Raw genomic sequence first — 21,316 nt, forward strand, 5'->3', positions numbered from 1 at the left:
TCGAAATGGTCCGTGATCTGTTTGTTAACTTGGCTTTCGAAGACCTTAGAAAGGCAGGGTAGGATAGATATAGGTCTGTAGCAGTTTGGGTCTAGAGTGTCTCCCCCTTTGAAGAGGGGGATGACCACGGCAGATTTCCAATCTATGGGGATCTCAGACAATAAGAAAGAGGTTGAACAGGCTAGTAATAGGGATTACAACAATTTCGGCAGATAATTTTAGAAAGAGAGGGTCCAGATTGTCTAGCCCAGCTGATTTGTAGGGGTCCATATTTTGCAGCTCTTTCAGAACATCAGCTATCTGGATTTGGGTGAAGGAGAAATGGGGAGGCTTGGGCGAGTTGCTGTGAGGGGTGGAGGGCTGTTGATCTGGGTAGGGGTAGCCAGGTGGAAAGCATGGCCAGCTGTAGAAAAATGCTTATTGAAATTCTCAATTATAGTGGATTTATCGGTGGTTACAGTGTTTCCTAGTCTCAGTGCAGTGGGCAGCTGGGAGGAGGTGCTCTTATTCTCCATGGACTTTAGTGTCCCATAACTTTTTTGAGTTTCTGTTTGAAAAAGCTAGCCTTAGCTTTCCTAATTGTCTGTGTTACAACAGAATGGATTTAACTTTAAAGGGCAGGTGCTTTGATTGTCAGTTTCGTTTCTCCAGAAGTGGAACTGACGACATACAAATTTAGGGTGAGGTGATGAGCATAAATATACTAGGTGCCTACCATAACGATACTAGGTGCCTACCATAACGATACCAGGTGCCTACTATAACACGATGTCGTCTGTGGTGTCTCAATATGTTACAAAAATTATCTGTGGAAATCAAGGATGTTTGGACTTCAAGCAGCTTGACCAGATCGTTGGTCAAAAGTTCACTTGTGCAAATGAGGACCTACTTGGAATACTTCGTGACAGCAGAAAATATGCCATCAGTGAAGGCAAAGAAAATGCTTCGGGTTGTGTTATGAGCCAGGACAGTGTTATTGTTGCTAAGACTTCACTACGAGTCTGTCAAACCTCTCATAAAGAGTGTCATCAGTGCGATAATTTACACATATGCAGCCACTTTGTATGCGGTAACTGCAAGTACGGGTAAGTGACATGCTCTTTTAGACTATTATATGTAGGCTATCAAGTTTCTTGTCGCATAGGCTATACACAGTGGGTCTGCAGATGTTTCATAGCATATGTAAATACAACTTAGTTATGAGTCCAGTATGTTGCTAATTTGGGTGTAGCAACAGGCACCGTAATTTAGCTACATTTGTAGTGCCTTTTTAAATTACTCTGGCTATCTACTCAGAATTCAGAGAACTCTCGTCTGAGTGTGCCAGGGCGCAGATTAACTGATGGATTTACGAAGGCGCAACACTGGTTGAATATGAGCAAAAAAGTGTTGTTAAATTGTTGCCATTAAAAATTTGTCACCAAAGCTCTAGGGCCACCAGGTTTGCTAGGGGCCCTAGAGGGGGGAGAAAATGGTCAGTGAGGTGTGCTCTCATTTGTGTCTGGAAGTACAGTAGCTAGCAAGTTAGCCAATTTAAGCAGGTCACCCAGCCTGGGTGCTTGACGATGAAACGCCTTTTGGGTCTTTGGGTGTCAAAAAATACAAGTTACACGTCAAATGACACTATTTGGCGCGTTAGATAATGTAATTAAACAGCAGGGAGCAGGTCTCGAACCCTCGACCTTCTAGCCTGAAGTCCAGCGCGCTATCGACTGTGCCGCAAAAGCATGGTCGAGTGGCGGAGTCGATATCCGCGCTGATAAACCCAGGCTCGTTACACTAAGTTTTTAATTTGACACGTCAAATAACACAATTCTATTATAGAATCTTGTGTGTGTGTGCTGAATTTATGCGTGGAATCCAAGCGCTACCACTACGATCAGTAGCACTGTAAAAGCTGTACAAAAAAAGTCTGCAAATATGCATACACTGGCCACGAATGATGCGTTTACAATACCACTTTGGTAATAAGGCAGCTGAGTCCTTCTACCGACAAGGCATACATTGAATGCCTGAAATACATTGAATGCCTAGATTGGGACGATTTCTCACCCGTCTGTATTAGGTGAGTAACGTTCTTTCTAGTGACGGTGTGGACACTAGGCTACATACATATATGGCCATCTATCGGTCCATTTCTCGTGAAACAATCATATGCTAAAGCTTGCTCCCTACAGTAGGTATGTTTGAAGCAGCACTTAACTCGTTTATATTGTTGACAATTAGATACTATACTTTCTCACTGCTCTTTAAACTTCCATTTGATATTGTTTTAGTTTATTTTATCAAGACGATCGCTGGTAAAAGCGCAGCATTTTGATTTTTTTTTCATTTTACTAAGGCTTTGAACTTGCTGCTCCATTAATGGCAATCTATAGCCTACATTGCAGATTGGCAGCCTTTAGGTCATTTTGGATGCCAATGTTACTAGCTAGTTAGACACCGATCCTGTCCACCAATATTTGTGTGTGTATATACATTTTTCACTGGTCTGCTTGATGTATACAATTTTGAAGAAAAAACATACTCTTTATTTTTATGGACACTGAACTACGGTGGTTTACGTTGGCAATGATTGTTGAGGTTGGTCACTGACGGTCCTCAGTTACATTCACTTTATCTTGGACTTTATCTTGCACTGCGACATTGGAGTCTAATACTACCAATCCTCTCTTCCAATAGTACTCTTGTTTAATTGTTGCACTAGCTGAAGTTTAGACCCACGGTTCGTTTGCATAATTTTACATATCCAAAATGCTAATTGTCTGTTTGTATACTCTTATGGAATTGTTCCCTCCTAACGACGTTCAACAATTTAACGATACATGGGCTGACCCTTTTTATAGCCTACTGGTTCATTTTAAACATCTATTTACTCAGCCCTGTGGCGACACCTAGTGGAGTACACATTTTATGGCCATTGAAATGCCACCAATCACTGTTAACATTTTTCAATAACTGAAGCTGAAGGTTATTATCGTTGTTTAAAGTGTGACCGAAACCCAAAATGTACACTTGCCTATTGACATATTACATATTTTTTTCAAGGGCGTTATGTAACTTCTTTCCTAGATTGGTTTGACCTCACTGCACAGGTAGGGTAATCAACTGAGTAGGAGAATTCCTGCTGCTCGTCTTGTGCATAATGACGATTTTAGGATTTGTATTTTATCTTTTGAAGGATGTTGTGCTATTTTTGTGTATGTTGGCATTATCCAAAGATTCTTGTGTTCTGCTTTTTTATTTTATTTTCTTATTCAGATGTTTTGCTCATGCTGCTCCTCTCTCAATTTGACTTCTCTTATAATGATTAATGTCTAGTTCAACAAGTCAGGATGGTACTTTAGGACTTTCAGTCAGACTGGTGCAGGGAACATTTGCGGTTGTGGGGAGAAAATGAAGCGCTCCAGATTATTATAATATCTGAAAAGGTTGAATACTGATATCGCATTTCTTCAAGAAACGCACCTACTGTACGACCATTACTAGATTGTGTAAAGCATGGGTTGGACAGGTTTTTCATTCAAATTGTTAACGGCAAAGCCAGGGGAACAGCAATAGTGATTCACAAACGAGTGCAGTTTTCACCCTCACAGATCATTTCAGATCCTGGAGGACGTTATACAATAGTTAGTGGCACCCTCTTCCAAACCCCTGTAGTCTTGTGACTGTTTACTCCCCTAACTGGGATGACACTAGATTTATGACGTCTCTTTTAGCCTCTCGCCCTAATCTTGACACCCACCGCCTCATCTTTGGCGGGGACCTTAACTGTGTTATTGAACCAAGACTTGACCAATCTGATTTCAGAACACTTACTCCTTCCGGGATGGCAAAAGCTCGTTCTACACTCGTGACCCAAATGGGTTGTGTTGGTCCATGGCGCTTCCTCCACCCGGTCACAAAATAATTCTCCTACTTTTCTCATGTTCATTAAGCCTACCCATGCATATACTACTTTTAAAAAAACATTTTTTTTTAGATAGAGCCCCCTCAGTTAAAACTAGTGATGCACCGCTATGACATTTTTGGTTGATACCGATATCCAATATTTTCCTTGGCAAAAAAAAACAGATAACGGATATTTAACATTTTAGCGGCCTTTTAAGCATTCGAGAACAGTTAAGTAGTTAACACACACACGGACGCAGCGGTCTGAGGCACTGCATCTCAGTGCAAGAATCGTCACTACAGTCCCTGGTTTGAATCCAGGCTGTATCACATCTGGCCATGATTGGGAGTCCCATAGAGCGGCGCACAATTGGCCCAGCGTCGTCCGGGATGTCATTTGTAAATAAGAATTTGTTCTTAACTGACTTGCCTAGTGAAATAAAGGTTACACACACACACTGACCAAAAAGTTATTTTGTTGGCATTTACGCATGTCCCCATTACCAGTAAAACATAATCAAAACCAATTTTTTTCACTTATTTGCTGTGTTCTGTCGTTTCATTCTCAACCAGGATTTCTATGGAACACTGTTTGGGTCTTTGTGTGTATAAAAATATGCACGTCAAATAACACTATTCCACTATTGTGCCTAATCCTTATTGTGGCTATTTTCACAACACAGCCCGTTCCGGTCGAGCCTCACTAGCCAGATGAAGCTAGCTGGCTGTTTATGACGTTAGCTTTGGGCAACAGGGTTAAGTAACATAATGAAAATGCCTGCACTTTCTACTGGTCATTGTTTTCAGGCTGGTTGTATTGGTGCTAGCTAGGTACCAAGCTAAAGCTAGCTACCCCAGAAGTTGCAGTCAAACAAATGTTTCATTACCAACGCGGTATTGTGGCCGGTGTTTGCAGACGTTTTTTGTACAGCTTTAACAGTGCTACTGTATCTTTATTGACACGCAAAGACCCAAACGGCCTTCCACAGTATGTATGTATGTATGTCGGGAAGCTAATAGCAGTGATGTTGTTACTGTCTAACTGGTAGGGCAACATCTGAAAAATGGCACACTTGGTAGTGTGTACCGGTGCTCGACCAGTAGGCGAAAGCAACCGTCACTCACGACAGAGGACGGTTGATTGCCAAGGGCAATGAATTCCATTATCTTGGCTTTAATGGATTTCGCCTTTGAGTTGTCTCGCTGAAAATGTCTTACTCTTTCAAATGACTGCTCAACTTGTTGACTGCTCGATCCACACAGCAGACATTGTGTGGGCTAGGTTAGGAATGCTGTGTTGCACAACATTTTACATAGTGTCATTACGTCATGTACCTCGTTATATAGGTAGGTAGGTATGCATGGTAGTTTTAACATCGGCGTTAAACTAGACACCGATATATCGTGCAGTTAAAACTACAGAATATGCAGCGATAGTGATTTCGGATCATTCCCCCCCACATTCTGGACTTGGCACTTACTCCGAATGGAGATTTAACACGGCCCTATTCTCTAACAACAAATTCTGTGACTTTATTTCGACCAACATAGATGTATTCATTCAAACAAATAATGATGACACCTTCTTCTTTTGGGAGACTTTCAAAGCAGTATTACGGGGAAAGATAATTTCTTACAACGATCATTATGTCAAACAAAAATAACTGAAACATCAGGAACTGGTGGACTCAAGCCTGGCAATAGACCGGCAATATTCAACTTCACATCCCCTGAATTATATGCAGAAGCTGAAACTTCAAACTCAATTTAATCTGCTTTCCACTGATAAAGCAGAGTTTCTGTTGCAACGAACAAAGGGAACGTACTATGACTATGGTGACAAGTCCAGCCACCTTTTGGCACACCAACTTAAACGCCAGTCAGCATCATCTTATCTTTCAGGTATTTACATGTTATATTTATTTTACCATTAGTTATACCGGTTTTTCTCATTGAGAACATCTATTTTCCACGAGAGACCTGGTCCAATAGCAGACTCCTCCCTTAATCTTACAAGTGATCCCTCTAATATTAATTCAACTTTCGTGTCATTTTATTCTAACCTCTACAAATCCGAACCCCCATCAGATAATACAGCTATGGGCAACTTTTCAGATATGGACATGAGTAAAATTCTGGACAACCCTCTGCATCTTGATGGAATAACAAAGGGTCTAAAGTTAATGCACAGTGGCAAGGCCCCAGGCCCTGATGGCAACCCCGTTGACTTAAAAAATAAAATAAAAATTCTCAGATCAACTTGCCCCATTACTATTAGATATGTTCACCAACTCGTTAACACTGGGCTCTCTTCCCCCGACGCTAACCCAAGCCTCCATCTCACCTATGCTTAAGAAAGATAACGATCCGGCGGAATGTGGTGGCCCATTTCACTTTTGAACGCTGATGTTAGCTAATAATTTAAGGTTCTAGCATGCCGGTTGGAACCCTGCCTTCAGGATGTCCTATCTGATGATCAAACGGGTTTCGTCAAAGGGCGACAACTGTTTTCCAATGTAGGGCGGCTTTTGAACATTATACTATCTCCCCAGACCCCGAAATTCTTTCTCTCAGAGAATTATTTCGATCGGGTGGAGTGGGATTATTTATTTAAGATTTGGTTTTGGGTTCAATTTCATCTCATGGATATTTCTGCTCCTACGGCTGAGGTACACACCAACTCTCAACATTCAAAATATTTACCCCGCTCCAGAGGGACCCGTCAAGTGTGTCCTATGTCCCTGCTCCTTTTTGCTCTTGTGATAGAGCCGCTTTCCTTGGCTTTAAAATGATCACCATCATTCAGTGGAATCCACCGAGCTGGTGAAGAGCATAGTGTCACTGTATGCAGATTATCTAATATTATATATCACTAACCCTGTGAACTCTGTCGATAATATAATGCATATTTTGAACACGTTTGGATCATTTTCAGGTTACAAATTGAACATTGTTGTCCTATCAAACCTGCTGCCAAGCAAATTCCCCTTGGAGCTCTGCCTGTCCATCTGTCGCCCTCTGGTTTTTCCTATTTGGCTGTGAATATAACACACACTCTGGCTAACCTCCATAAAACTCACTTTGCAAGCCTAGTCACATGCGTTAAAGCAGACTTACACTGCTGGGATAGTCTGCCTCTCATTAGCTGGCAGTATTCAATCTGTTAAAATTAACATTTTACCTAGGTTTCTATACCTTTTTTCAATGTCTTCTGATCTTTCTGCCAACATTTTTTTTTTTACAAAGTTGTATAGGCTCGTCAGTCATTTTATCTGAGCAGGCAAATCACCTTTTTTATTTATTTATATTTTATTTCACCTTTATTTAACCAGGTAGGCTAGTTGAGAACAAGTTCTCATTTATAACTGCGATCTGGCCAAGATAAAGCAAAGCAGTGTGAACAGACAACACAGAGTTACACATGGAATAAACAATTAACAAGTCAATAACACAGTAGAAAAAAAGAGAGTCTATATACATTGTGTGCAAAAGGCATGAGGAGGTAGGCGAATAGTTACAATTTTGCAGATTAACACTGGAGTGATAAATGATCAGATGGTCATGTACAGGCAGAGATATTGGTGTACAAAAGAGCAGAAAAGTAAATAAATAAAAACAGTATGGGGATGAGGTAGGTAAAATTGGGTGGGCTATTTACCGATAGACTATGTACAGCTGCAGCGATCGGTTAGCTGCTCAGATAGCAGATGTTTGAAGTTGGTGAGGGAGATAAAAGTCTCCAACTTCAACTTTTTGCAATTCGTTCCAGTCACAGGCAGCAGAGAACTGGAACGAAAGGCGGCCAAATGAGGTGTTGGCTTTAGGGATGATAAGTGAGATACACCTGCTGGAGCGCGTGCTACGGGTGGGTGTTGCCATCGTGACCAGTGAACTGAGATAAGGCGGAGCTTTACCTAGCATGGACTTGTAGATGACCTGGAGCCAGTGGGTCTGGCGACGAATATGTAGCGAGGGCCAGCCGACTAGAGCATACAGGTCGCAATGGTGGGTGGTATAATGTGCTTTAGTAACAAAACGGATGGCACTGTGATAAACTACATCCAGTTTGCTGAGTAGAGTGTTTTAGACTTTCTGCCCCTTCTCTTCTAAGCCCTATCTGTATCAACAACCTATTTGTACCCTCCAAACTCGCCCAGGCTTTTGTTTTTGTGGCGTGAGAGAGGTTTCGTTTGTTTCAAAGATTTATTTTTAGATGGGAAGTTTGTTATTTTTAATGATCTTGTGGCTAAATCTAATCTGGCTCATTCTAATCTTTTCTGCTATTTTCAAACCCGTAACTTTGTTTGCTCTCATGTTCGCTCTCATTCGCTCTCATTTTCCCACCTTTCCTCAACTAACTCCCAAGACGTTGCTAGAGGAATTTGTCGACCTGTCCCCAAATTAATGTAATTGGTTCAGAGTGTGTTTTGATATTTTAACCTGCGTGTCGTGATCGTGTTTGGTGTGGGGGGACAAAATACATTTATGCACGATGGCGCACGCGCACACCCGGTTTGGGTTCCGTGAGGCATGGTCCTAGGGCTCAGGCCCTCAGAAAGAGAGGGAGAGAACTTACATTCACACAGGATACTGGATAAGACCGGATAAATACTCCAGATATAACAGACTGACCATAGCCCCCCGATACAAACTATTGCAGCATAAATATGAGGGGGTCACGAACCCATGATTTTAAGTGCACTATCAATTTCAAGTCAACAGCTTTAGCAGTGTGTGCCACCTAGAAGTTATGATGATAGTTTACATGAATACTATTTGACAAATCCATAAGGCTCTACGTCTTTTTCTTTTTTTACAATGTACGATATTTTGTTCCTTAAGCATATGGATGTGTGTGAAACGAATAAACAAAAACGTGTGGTATTGTCACATTCGAAAACGTTAGTAGTAGCTAGTATCCTAGTCAAGGATGCGTCAATTAAATAGACACAAAGTAAACCTTGAATTTGTAGGTTTATAATATCCCTTTAGTGGCAAGGCTGACCTAATTTTTTTGAAATGCCAGTGGTTGGTGGATATAAAGTCTATGATATTTGATAAGCTGATGAAGAATTTGTTCTAGGATATATTCACTGCCACCTAGTGAGTTAGCATAGGGCTAATGTGTGCCATGTTCTCTGATGGGACCAGCTAAAATGTTGCGTTCTGTCAAGTGTAATAAAATGAAGATTTTTAGCTGACGCTCTTTTCTAGAGCGACTTACAGGCGCAAATATAGTTAACCCACACTGGTTGAATCAACATTGTTTCCACATCATTTCAATGAAATTACATTAAACCAACGTGGAATAGACAATGAATTGACTTCTGTGCCCAGTGGGAAGCTGTTCGTTCCCAGGTAAGTGTCATCGAATACTTAACCCGATCACGCTGGGTATACAAACCCGTTCATGTCGTCTGAATACTGTGTTAATTTCCCAACGTCACACATACACGCAGGGTGTGAAGCAGTGTACAAGATGGTATTGATAACTTCCGAGAATTGTTTGTTTGCTGGAAACTTATCTGGAATTTTCAACCCAGAAATGTGTCTTTTTGTGTACACTTTGACCACAAACACAGGCCAGCTACCTGGGGTGTATTCATTATGCCGATTCTGTTGTAAAACATTCTGCAACAAATCTTTACTCCAAACAGAGAACGTTTTGCAATAAAAACGAGAGTTTCTATCTTTCAAATTCAGGTAGGTGCCTCCTTTTTTGGTTCTTAAGCGGTAAACGGTTTCTATTGCAAGATGTAATGAATACACACCTGATGTAACTGGCCCTGTAACTCATTAATTATATATCTCGCGCAAAATGAGTATCAGACAAGCTTTGATTGGACTTGTTAGTGAATAATCCTGAGGTGCTGACCTGTTGCACCCTCTACAACCACTGTGATTATTATTTGACCCTGCTAGTCGTCTATGAACGTTTGAACATCTTGGCCATGTACTCTTATAATCTCTACCCGGCACAGCCAGAAGAGGACTGGCCTCCCCTCACGGCCTGGTTCCTCTCTAGGTTTCTTCCTAGGTTCCTGCTTTTCTAGGGAGTTTTTCCTAGCCACTGTGCTTCTACATCTGCATTGCTTGCTGTTTGGGGTTTTAGGCTGGGTTTCTGTATAGCACTTTGTGACATCGGCTGATGTAAAAAGGGCTTTATAAATACATTTGATTAAATAGATAAAGTAGCTAACATATATTTTTGCTGAGCAGCCTTCAGCATTTGTTGACCTGATAAACTTGTCTTCTGTTGTCTTCGTTTAATTTGCACATCTTATGTCTGTGTACTCAAACATTGTTTGCATGTCTCTTTAAACTCTAGGAACAAGTGCAAAAAGGCCCACAGTCTAGATTGCCCACACAACGCAGCTATTATAAGTGAGGTGGGTCACCATGACCTGGGGGAGGCAGAGCTGTTCCAACTTCTGCTGCAGAACGACCCCTACCTGATGCCTGAGGTGGGTGGCACCCAAAATTACCCTTAAATTAATAGTTGATCTAAAAAGATTGGATAGGTTAGCACTGGGGTAATACTGTAGCTCCGGCACCAACTGATATGGAAAAAGAGTAAGCCAAATTGCATGTAGTATGCGCTCTGGATGTTTGACCATCTCCTTTCAACTCCTTCCAGATCTGCTCCCATTACAACAAGCGCGTTGGTGAGCATGGCATCTGCAAGTTTAAAAGCAGCTGCACAAAACTCCACCTCTGCCTGCACTTCCTCCAGGGTGACTGTAGGTTTGGTGCTGGTTGTAAGAGGGCCCACACGTTCGATGCCCCTGCAATGAAGATTCTAAACAGCAGAGGATTCAGCCAAGAGAACATCAAGATCCTCCACACTATCTACAAGAATAAATTCATCATCACTCACCAAGAAAATCCAGCTGGTAAGGAAATGACAAGGTAGAATCCAGGAATACAGAGAATCCATGCAAACAGCACTTTAGTAACCGTGTCTGTCCTGTGTCTAGCTGTAGCACCCTCCCTTGCTCCAGTCATGATGCCAGTTGAGAAACATCAGCCCTCCTCCAGCTCCACCAGTGAGACTGACAGGAATGAAATCTGCCTCTTCTCCATCCGCAGTCGCTGCAGCTTCAAAGGTAACTTCAACCTAAACATACTTTATTATCAACATTTCTGTTTACAGTAGTGTGTTTACATGTTTCTGTGGTTGTGTTGTCAGACACATGTGTCCGTGTCCACTACCATCTGCCTTACAAATGGCAGATCTTAGATGGAGTGACTTGGAGAGACCTGGACAATGTAGAGGAGATTGAGAAGGCCTACTGTAACCCACAAAATGACACAAGGTACTGTTGTCATCATATTAGGTTTGGTGTGGATTTTTGTTACCGGTCATACCAGATCTAAGATATGTTAGCGTTTTATTAGATAGAGTATATTACCTTTTTTAAACAACTGGTCTTATTTTGTTGTTCATCTGTGTTGCCCTCAGTGGAGGAAGTAAGCCTGTGAACTTCCTCACCATGACATGTGGAAGCCCTCCAGTTCGTCGTCTGTCCACTGTTTCATCCGTCACCAAACCCCCTTACTTCATCCTCACAACAGAGTGGCTGTGGTACTGGAGACATGACTGTGGCCAGTGGATAGAGTATGGCCATGAGGTCAGTCTGAATACTGAATATGCATGGATGTGGTTTTTATTGTGACTTTATTCCATCCTCTTTAAGTTGACCTAAACTGTGGTCTTATTCTGTGCAGGATGGTGAGGGGAATGTGACCTCTGTCATTTCCCAGACCCTTGAGAATGCTTACCAAACTGACTCTGACAGCGAGATTACATTTGAATGTGGAGATCAGAAGTACATTCTCAGTCTCAAAGGTGTTACAGATATATAGTAATTCAGCAGTTCATCAGCTCTTTATTGGCTAACAACCTGTTAAAATGTTATCATAAATATTGTTTCTGTTTCAGAGATGCATCAGCAGAATATTAGATTTAAAACCAAAAGAGCAATTTGTAGAAGGCCCTGTTTTCTCTCTAAGGAAGATGTGAATGCCAAGCTGAAGAGGTATTGTCCTTCATGGTTGTACTGTATGTCTGTAATGAATGTAATGTGAAGTGTGCCACTCGTCAAATTTCACATCTCCCAGTCCTACCCCAGAGCCAAATGAAGTAGTTGGACAAATAATACTGAGCATTCAGGAAGGCCTATTGGATATCTGTGTCTGAATCATTCAAACTAGAAGCCAACCCTTATCTATTGGAACTTCCCTGCTGAATTTCCTGTTTCTTCTTTTGTCTCTGTGTTAGTGAGTCTAAGGAGAGCTCCAGCTCCTCTGTGACTGTCCCTCCACACTGGGACAAAGGAGTCTTGTCTGATGCCACAGACTACAAGGTACTATGTAGTGATACTGTACTGTTTAATTTAGTTGAGTTTAAATGAAACACACGTGAGCACACAAGCATTTCACTGTAGTCTAAAACTGTGGTTTTCGACACCTGACATATACCATTTGATTTGCTTTGACACTATTATAATGGTAGGCACCAATATCGATAATGCAATATGATATCGAATTGAGCAAGGGATATCGGTTTATCCTTTATGTTATCCTACACCATTAAGTAAAATAGCATACATGACTGTTCCTGCAGGCACAGAAACCTCTCTCTGCCTCTCAATTTAGCATACTTAATTGCCAACTGATGGGCCATCAATGGGCCTATCATTTTATTCAAACTGGTTGGGTAGGTTAAGCCCCCAGAACATTTGCACCTGGCCTAATGGGCAATTAGCAAGCCGTTGTCTGGACTTCACAAAACTGTGGAAGTGAAAAGAAAATGTAACATTCACACAGTTGCAATGCTATATATCGAAATCGGATTGAAAAACTGCAACTGATATCGATATAGATTTTCCATATTAGTGATATTAATATACGTGTGGAATATTTCCCATAGAGACATCTCACTTAATAAAGTAATCTGTGGTTTCCTTCAGCTGGTTCCACTCTCAAGCCAGATAGAAGAGTACCAAAAGTTGGAGAAGCTATTCAAAAATACCATGGCCAGCAGCACCATCCACAGCATCAAACGGATCCAGAACCCCTCACTCTGGAGGGTCTTCCAGTGGTATGTTTTGTAGACTGTAGCTTGTAGCTGTATTCAGTTGAAAAACTGGTGTCTAGTAGATCTTCTGAGACTCACTCCTCAGCCTTGTGCCGTTGAAGGCCATTTTCATTAGCGTGATGAGTTGGAAAGCTTCAGAGGGGCAGTTCCGTGTTTTTGTGAAGCAGTGGTCCTGAGTTCTGTGCAATACATAGAATAGATACGAACATTTTGACATCTGTGCTGCTTTCAACAGGTTTTCTTCTGAGTGGGTTGTGGATAGCAGCTAGTCATACTGTTGCTAGTTTAGCATCCTTGAGACATCCTGCCTTCTTGAGACCACAAATGGGTTTCTGTAGTATAACAGTAACTACGGTGACCTTGGCTTGCAGAGTTCTGTATTGTAAGTTGGCATCGAATCTCGCAGTGGTTTGGTACATGAAACATTAGCATATTTACATAATGATATTTGTTTCCTTACATCGTCCCCGATGCAAATTCAGTACATACCCGGACAAGGAGTGACTGCAATCTACACTTTGGTTTTGACTAGCAACTGGAGACATTAATATTTGTATTTTTGTACTAAAAAAGTATATCTTCCCTGTTTAGCATGTTTAAAATGTCATGCCCAAATCATTGCAAGATCATTTTACACCAAATTTATTGAGTAACACTATCCATGTAGCCCTTAACACTTGTATACTTGTATACGGGTTGAAAATTATAGATTTGGGCACTGATAAATTCCTAAATCGGAACGCAGTGGCTGTACAGTAGTAACATGCTATACATGTCAGAGTGCTGGATCTGCGCTGTACCAGAGCATGTGAGCGGAGTTGAGCAGTTGGAAATCCCACACCTCTCACAGAGCGCTGCGCCGGTGCTCCATGTCCTTTCCAACCCCTCTGCTAAAAACTGTTCCTCACTCACAGAAAAAAAACTGCTGATCCAGATTCACTCCATTTATTAAAATCACAATTTAACCAACACCCATCTGTCTTTGACTACCTGGACATACTACAGTATTTGGTTTTGAAGTATTGAAATTAAACCATATGATTTGAATTAAAAGTATTTTAATAAACAGGTGACGGTAAGAAGCGCTCATCATTTCATTTAGGCTACATGTCGTATTAAACAGCATGTAAGCACTCTAAATAGGTCTAATGAATTATTTACGCTATATAATTATTATTTATTAGCCTATTTCAATTCATCCAAGATGGCGTAGCAGTCGGACGTGTGTTTGTCTAGTCATGTAAATAGTCGGTCTCATCTGGGTTTTTTCCCCGTATATATTTTAATCTCACTTTCCACCTACATTCTAAATATGCTTTCCTGCAACCCGCCTCACCCAATGTGGTACGGCTCTGATATTTTTATATGTTATAACTGGAACCTCCATCAGAAGCTAGCCAGCTAACTAGCTAGCTGTTAGCCACGGCTAGCGGTCTTCACCTTTTAGCTCGGTCACCAGCCAGCTTTAGCTCGGTCAATACCTGCCAGTCTGCACAGCGCGATATCAACCCAGAGCATATCAAACTGCTTTTCTCCACCACATCACCGGATTCCTGCCGCAAGCTCTGGGCCTTTACACCGGATCAACACAGCTAGCTAGCTGCAACCGATTGGCCACCGCTGGCTAACACCTCTGTCCTGAAGCAAACACCAATTAGCCTTGAGCTAGCCTCAAGCTAGGCCCATCTCCCGTCTAGCCGAAGAGGTATACCTGTTAATTCGTGGGCTTCAATACCTCTTTTGCCAATTGACCGGGACCTTTTATTGCCGACACGGAGCCCCGTTGATCCATCACGACTGGTCTGCCGATGTAATTATCTGATGTGGTTTCAACAGGCTTTTCCGATGCAATGACACCGAAGACCCATCTGCTAGCCCCGGCCCAGTAGTGATGTCTAAAAATTACTTGTCATCCACAAAGCCAAAACTATAGTTTGTTAACAAGAAATTTGTGGAGTGGTTGAAAAACGAGTTTTAATGACTCCAACTGTATATCCATCCTGCCCTGCCTTTCTAAAGTCTTCGATAGCCAAGTTAACAAACAGATCACCGACCATTTCGAATCCCACCGTACCTTCTCCGCTATGCAATCTGGTTTCCGAGCTGGTCATGGGTGCACATCAACCATGCTCAAGGTCCTAAGCGATATCATATCCGCCATAGATAAAAGACAGTACTATGCAGCCGTTTTCATCGACCTGGCCAAGGCTTTCTACTCTGTCCCCTCTTGTACTCCCTGTTCACCCATGACTGCGTGGCCACGCACTCCTCCAACTCAATCATGAAATTTGCAGACGACACAACAGTGGTAGGCCTGATTACCAACAACAACGAAACAGCCTACAGGGAGGAGGTGAGGGACCTAGCGGAGTGGTGCCAGGAAAATAACCTCTCCCTCAACAAAACAAAGGAGCTGATCGTGGACTTCAGGAAACAGCAGAGGGAGCACGTCCCTATCATCGACGGGACCACAGTAAAGGTGGAAAGCTTCAAGTTCCTCTGCATACACATCACTGATGATCTGAAATGGTCCACCCACAACAGACAGTGTGGTGAAGAAAGCACAACAGCGCCTCTTCAACCTCAGGAGGCTGAAGAAATTTGGCTAGGAGCCTAAGACCCTCAAACTTTTACAGATGCACAAATGAGAGCATCCTATGGGCCGTATCACCACCTGGTATGGCAACTGCACCGCCCTCAACCGCAAGGCTCTCCTGAGGATGGTGCGGTCTGCCCAACGCATCAGCGGTTGCCTGCCCTCCAGGACTCCTATAGCATCCGACGTCATCAAAGCTGGGACCGAGAAACTGAAAAACAGCTTCTCTCTCAAGGCCACCAGACTGTTAAATAGCCATCACTAGCCACTACCACCCAGCTACTCAATCCTGTACCTTAGAGGCTTCTGCCCTATATACATAGACATTGAATCACTGGCCACTTTAATAATGGAACTCTAATCACTTTAATAATGGTTACATACTGCTTTACTCATCTCATATGTACAGTCGTGGCCAAAAGTTTTGAGATTGACACAAATATTAATTTTCAGTCTGCTGCCTTAGTTTGTTTGAGGGCAATTTGCATATACTCCAGAATGTTATGAAGAGTGATCAGATGAATTGCAATTAATTGCAAAGTCCCACTTTGCCAAGCAAATGACTGAATCCCCCAAAAACATTTCCACTGCATTTCAGACCTGCCACAAAAGGACCAGCTGACATCATGTCAGTGATTCTCTCATTAACACGGGTGTGAGTGTTGTTCGAGGACAAAGCTGGAGATCACTCTGTCATGCTGATTGAGTTCAAATAACAGGCTGGAAGCTTCAAAAGGAGGGCGGTGCTTGGAATCATTGTTTTTCCTCTGTCAACCATGGTTACCTGCAAGGAAACACGTGCCGTCATCATTGCTTTGCACAAAAAGGGCTTCACAGGCAAGGATATTGCTGCCAGTAAGATTGCGCCTAAATCAACCATTTATCGGATCACCAAGAACTTCAAGGAGAGCGGTTTAATTGTTGTGAAGAAGGCTTCAGGGCACCCAAGAAAGTCCAGCAAGCGCCAGGACCGTCTCCTAAAGTTGATTCAGCTGTGGGATCGGGCACCACTAGTAGAGAGCTTGCTCAGGAATGGCAGCAGGCAGGTTTGAGTGCATCTGCACGCACAGTGAGGCGAAGACTTTTGGACGATGGCCTGGTGTCAAGAAGGGCAGCAAAGAAGCCACTTCTCTCCAGGAAAAACATCAGGGACAGACTGATATTCTACAAAAAGTACAGGGATTGGACTGCTGAGGACTTGGGTAAAGTCATTTTCTCTGATGAATCCCCTTTCCGATTGTTTGGGGCATCCGGAAAAAAACTTGTCCGGAGAAGACAAGGTGAGCTCTACCATCAGTCCTGTGTCATGCCAACAGTAAAGCATCCTGAGACCATTCATGTGTGGGGTTGCTTCTCAGCCAAGGGGTGGGCTCACTCACAACTTTGCCTAGAACATAGCTATGAATAAAGAATGGTACCAACACATCCTCCGAGAGCAACTTCTCCCAACCATCCAGGAACAGTTTGGTGACGAACAATGCTTTTTCCAGCATGATGAAGCACCTTGCCATAAGGCAAAAGTGATAACTAAGGGGCTCAGGGAACAAAACATTGATATTTTGGGTCCATGGCCAGGAAACTCCCCAGACCTTAATCCCATTGAGAACTTGTGGTCAATCCTCAAGAGGCGGGTGGACAAACAAAAACCCACAAACTCCAAGCATTGATTATGCAAGAATGGGCTGCCATCAGTTAATTGACAGCATGCCAGGGCGGATTGCGGAGGTCTTGAAAAAGAAGGGTCAACACTGCAAATATTGACTCTTTGCATCAACTTCATGTAATTGTCAATGAAAGCCTTTGACACTTATGAAATGCTTGTAATTATACTTCAGTATTCCATAGTAACATCTGACAAAAATATCTAAAGACATTGAGGCAGCAGACTTTGTGAAAATTAATATGTGTCATTCTCAAAACGTTTGGCCACAACTGTGTATATACTGTATTTTAGCCAATGCCACTCCGACATTGCTCATCCTAATATTCATATATGTATATTTATTTCATTATTTTACTTTTAGATTTGAATTTTTAGACAGTACTGCACTGTTGGAGCTAGGAACCGAAGCATTTCTCTACACCCAGAATAACATCTGCTAAATGTGTGTATGTGAGCAATAACATTTGCTTTGACTTGAGAATACCCTCTCCACCCTTGCAGAGCCACTAGGGATGCTAAACACCCTTTGGGCTACTCTTGCCATGTTGGGAAGGGATGCATAGCTTTTTTGATGTTGTTGGTAGGTCTACAGATTTTTATGCAACATAACCCTATCAAAAGGGAAAGCTCCTTGAGAGGTAATATGTCAGCAGGCCTATTGGGACAAAATCTATGAAAATAAACAACTTTTAAGAGTAGATTTTTTTTGGTTTCTAAATACTTTGATACAATGACACGTAGCTAGCTACCCACTTCATTCTGTTCTGTTAGTATGTGCACGTAGTAAGTACACCATCATGCTTTTGGAATGCATGTCTTTTCAGATTCCACAGTGATTCTTTAGTTGTGGACACAACATCACTACACTCCCTCTCTTGGTCCTCATCTTTGTAAGTCACCTTGATTTTGCACCTGAATGTTTTATCAGTTTCTTTATGAAAATATTTAGCAAACTCCATGACAGTAGCTAAAGAAAGGGGCTATGCTGGGGCAGGCATGCCCTGAGCTAATGAAGTGAGTGCTACTGGAACAAAATTGGAGCGGGCGAGGGGGCTGCAACTCTGCGCTCCAGCCAAATTGGACACTGCTCATGCTCTGCGTTGTACGGGTTTTGACTGAGAGCCACTCTGATTGGGCAACTTTTGCACATTTTGTATTTGATTGAGGGGAAATGCTGTAAATTGTATTTTGAAAGATGAGATATTGAGGATTTATAATAAATATGGCTTTGTCGTACAATCAAACCAAACACCTGTGAGTCCATTAATGTGCACTTCACATTTCCAAGTCATTAAACTGATGACATTACAGTCAATATTTATGATCACCATGTTTGATGTACAGTTACAAGATGACAAGACGTCATACCCTGCATTGTTCTGAACAGAATGCTAATTTTCTTCACAACAGTAATTGTGTAATGGCTGGGATGCAGGGTTGTAATTCCAAAGAAAACGACTACAAACTACTTGCCGTAGTTCCTCAGCGTCACAGCTAGGAGAGCTCAAACACCTTATGGTTGAAGACTCTTCTTTGAGACATTAAAGTTTATTGAAATGACTTAGGAACTGTGCTCATTTTGGAGAGGTGTGTGTGTGGGGCCACTTGGAGACACCAGTTAGTCCTCACTCAAACTGTTGTAATTTTTTTGTCGTATGTTGCACTTACCCCACATTTCCCAGGAATATTATTATGTTACTGAATGAATGCAGACTATTTGCAGCGAAAGGTACACCAAATGTAAAATCCAGTGTAATGTTTGTTTTCAGTCTTGTGAACTGACAATAATAATTTGGGCGCGGGGGGGGGGGGTGCTTATCTGTTACACACAAGTGTTTATTTTTACATATCCAAACTCCCCCTGAGACACCCGCGGGGAGTGGGTTCATGGCCAGGGTCACCATTGTTCAGCACCCCTGGAGAAATTAGGGTTAAGTGCCTTGCTCAAGGGCACAGCTATAGATGTTTATTTTGTTTTCTCCGATAATCAAATCAGCAACTTTTTTGTTTACTGGCCCAACATGCTAACCTCGAGGCTACCTGCCACCCTGTTGTGTCTTGACCTTTTGATTTAATAATCTTCCCATCAACTCCAAATTGTTGTCTTTAAATCGCTACCATGGTTATACATATGCTTTTCATATTTCTTCTGTAAGACACATTTAAATTTAGCCCTATCCATATAGGCCAATTCCAACCAGTGTAAAGGGCTAAGAGGATATTTAGGCATGACATTTCAAACTTGCTAAATTTAATTCATGTTTGATATTTCCTGTTCGTTGACCGGTCAGTCTGCAACTTTTGAGGTTCGTATCTTTGAGGTTTTACTGTATAAGCATGTGTTTGCAGTGGCTAGTTTGAACAAAGCCAAATGTATGGATTGCAGCCACTCCTTGTTCATAGATTGCATTCAAGGTAAGGAAACAAATATCTTAATATGTAAAATTGCTGAACTATCCCTTTAATGTATTGTTTTGTGTGCTTGTGGTTAGGCAGAAGGAACAGATGATGAAGAAGAATGGCGGGAAACTGGTTGATGAGAGAGAATTGTTCCACGGCACAGACCACTCTATTATAGATGTCATCTGTGAACAGAACTTTGACTGGAGGACCAGCGGTGTCAATGGAACACTTTATGGCCAAGGTGAATCTCTCTATTGCTATATCAAGTCACATAAAATAAAATGTTTCTGCTAGACTTTTGAAACATTTGTCTCTAACACGCTGTTGTTGTTATTTTACAGGGAGCTACTTTGCTAGAGATGCCTTATACTCTAACGAGTACATAAGATCTCAGAGCGGCAGTAAGAAGATTATGTTTGTGGTTCTGGTCTTGGTTGGAGAGTTCACCAATGGGTGTCAAACATACCGTCGTCCACCTCAGAAAAGCACCAGCAAGGTCCTCTACGACAGCTGTGTCGACTCAGAAAACAACCCATCCATTTTTGTTGTGTTTGAGAAACAGCAGATTTATCCTGAATACCTAATTGAGTACTCCTAAAATCCACAGGGGTCAATACCAATGTCTTCCACTGAAGACAACTGATATTTTGTGACTTGCTAACAGTCCTCACATGCTCTACCTACTGTATTTCTGTTATTTCTGTATTGAAATGGGGCTAGTGATTTATTGAATTGGGGCTAGTTTTGGGGTATTTTTTTGCTATTATTTTGGGCTCTTTTAATCCATTTCGCCAGTTCAGTGCTATAGCATGATTGAAATTTAAAGGAAATGTTCACACGCTCACAGTCGCTTTGTCACGCCCTGGTCTTAGTATTTTGTGTTTCCTTTATTATTTTGGTCAGGCCAGGGTGTGACATGGGTTTATTATGTGGTGTGTTTTGTCTTGGGTTTTTGTAGGTATTGGGATTGTGAATTAGTAGGGTTATCTAGAAAAGTCTATGGTTGCCTGAAGTGGTTCTCAATCAGAGGCAGGTGTTTATTGTTGTCTCTGATTGGGAACCATATTTAGGCAGCCATATTCTTTGAGTGTTTGGTGGGTGATTGTTCCTGTCTCTGTGTTAGTTTGCACCAGATTAGGCTGTTTAGGTTTTCGTGGTACGTTTCTTGTTTTTGTACTGTTCGTGTTCATTAAACATGAATCTAAATAACCACGCTGCGTTTTGGTCCGATCCCTGCTACACCTCCTCGTGAGAGGAGGAGATAGAAGAAAACCGTAACACGCTTCTAGTCCGTATCTTTTTATGTATTATTTCTTACATTGTTAGCCCAGAATCTTAAGTGTTATTACATACAACCGGGAAGAACTATTGGATATCAGAGCGACGTCAACTTACCAACATTACAATCAGGAATACGACTTTCCCGAAGCGGATCCTTTGTTCGCACCACCACCTAGGGCATTTGATCTGATCCCAGAGACCGACCCAAAATAACGTTGCCGCAGAAGAGGTAGACTGAGCGGCCTCCTGGTCAGACGTCGGAGGCTTGCACACCACCCACCGCTTCCGAGTATATAACTCGCCAATGTCCAGTCTCTAGATAACAAGGTAGACAAAATTAGGGCAAGGGTTGCTTTCCAGAGAGACATCATGGATTGTAACA

General features: G+C 42.0%; 1 protein-coding gene across 1 annotated transcript; it reads left to right on the forward strand.

Annotated features, from left to right (window-relative positions):
* The first annotated feature begins 482 nt into the window (after positions 1 to 482).
* Positions 483 to 20,862, forward strand: LOC110497974 (protein mono-ADP-ribosyltransferase PARP12). Its single transcript, XM_021574474.3, has 12 exons — positions 483 to 1,085; positions 10,220 to 10,355; positions 10,529 to 10,784; positions 10,869 to 10,997; positions 11,081 to 11,207; positions 11,354 to 11,522; positions 11,620 to 11,740; positions 11,834 to 11,930; positions 12,173 to 12,257; positions 12,864 to 12,994; positions 19,743 to 19,894; positions 19,995 to 20,862. Exons 1-12 carry the CDS (start codon positions 769 to 771, stop codon positions 20,249 to 20,251), a joined length of 1,977 nt encoding a protein of 658 aa, XP_021430149.3. The 5' UTR covers positions 483 to 768; the 3' UTR covers positions 20,252 to 20,862.
* Positions 20,863 to 21,316: the final 454 nt, after the last annotated feature.

Source organism: Oncorhynchus mykiss, chromosome 2, assembly GCF_057628025.1.
Source record: "Oncorhynchus mykiss isolate SJ-2025 chromosome 2, ASM5762802v1, whole genome shotgun sequence".
NCBI lineage: Eukaryota > Metazoa > Chordata > Actinopteri > Salmoniformes > Salmonidae > Oncorhynchus > Oncorhynchus mykiss.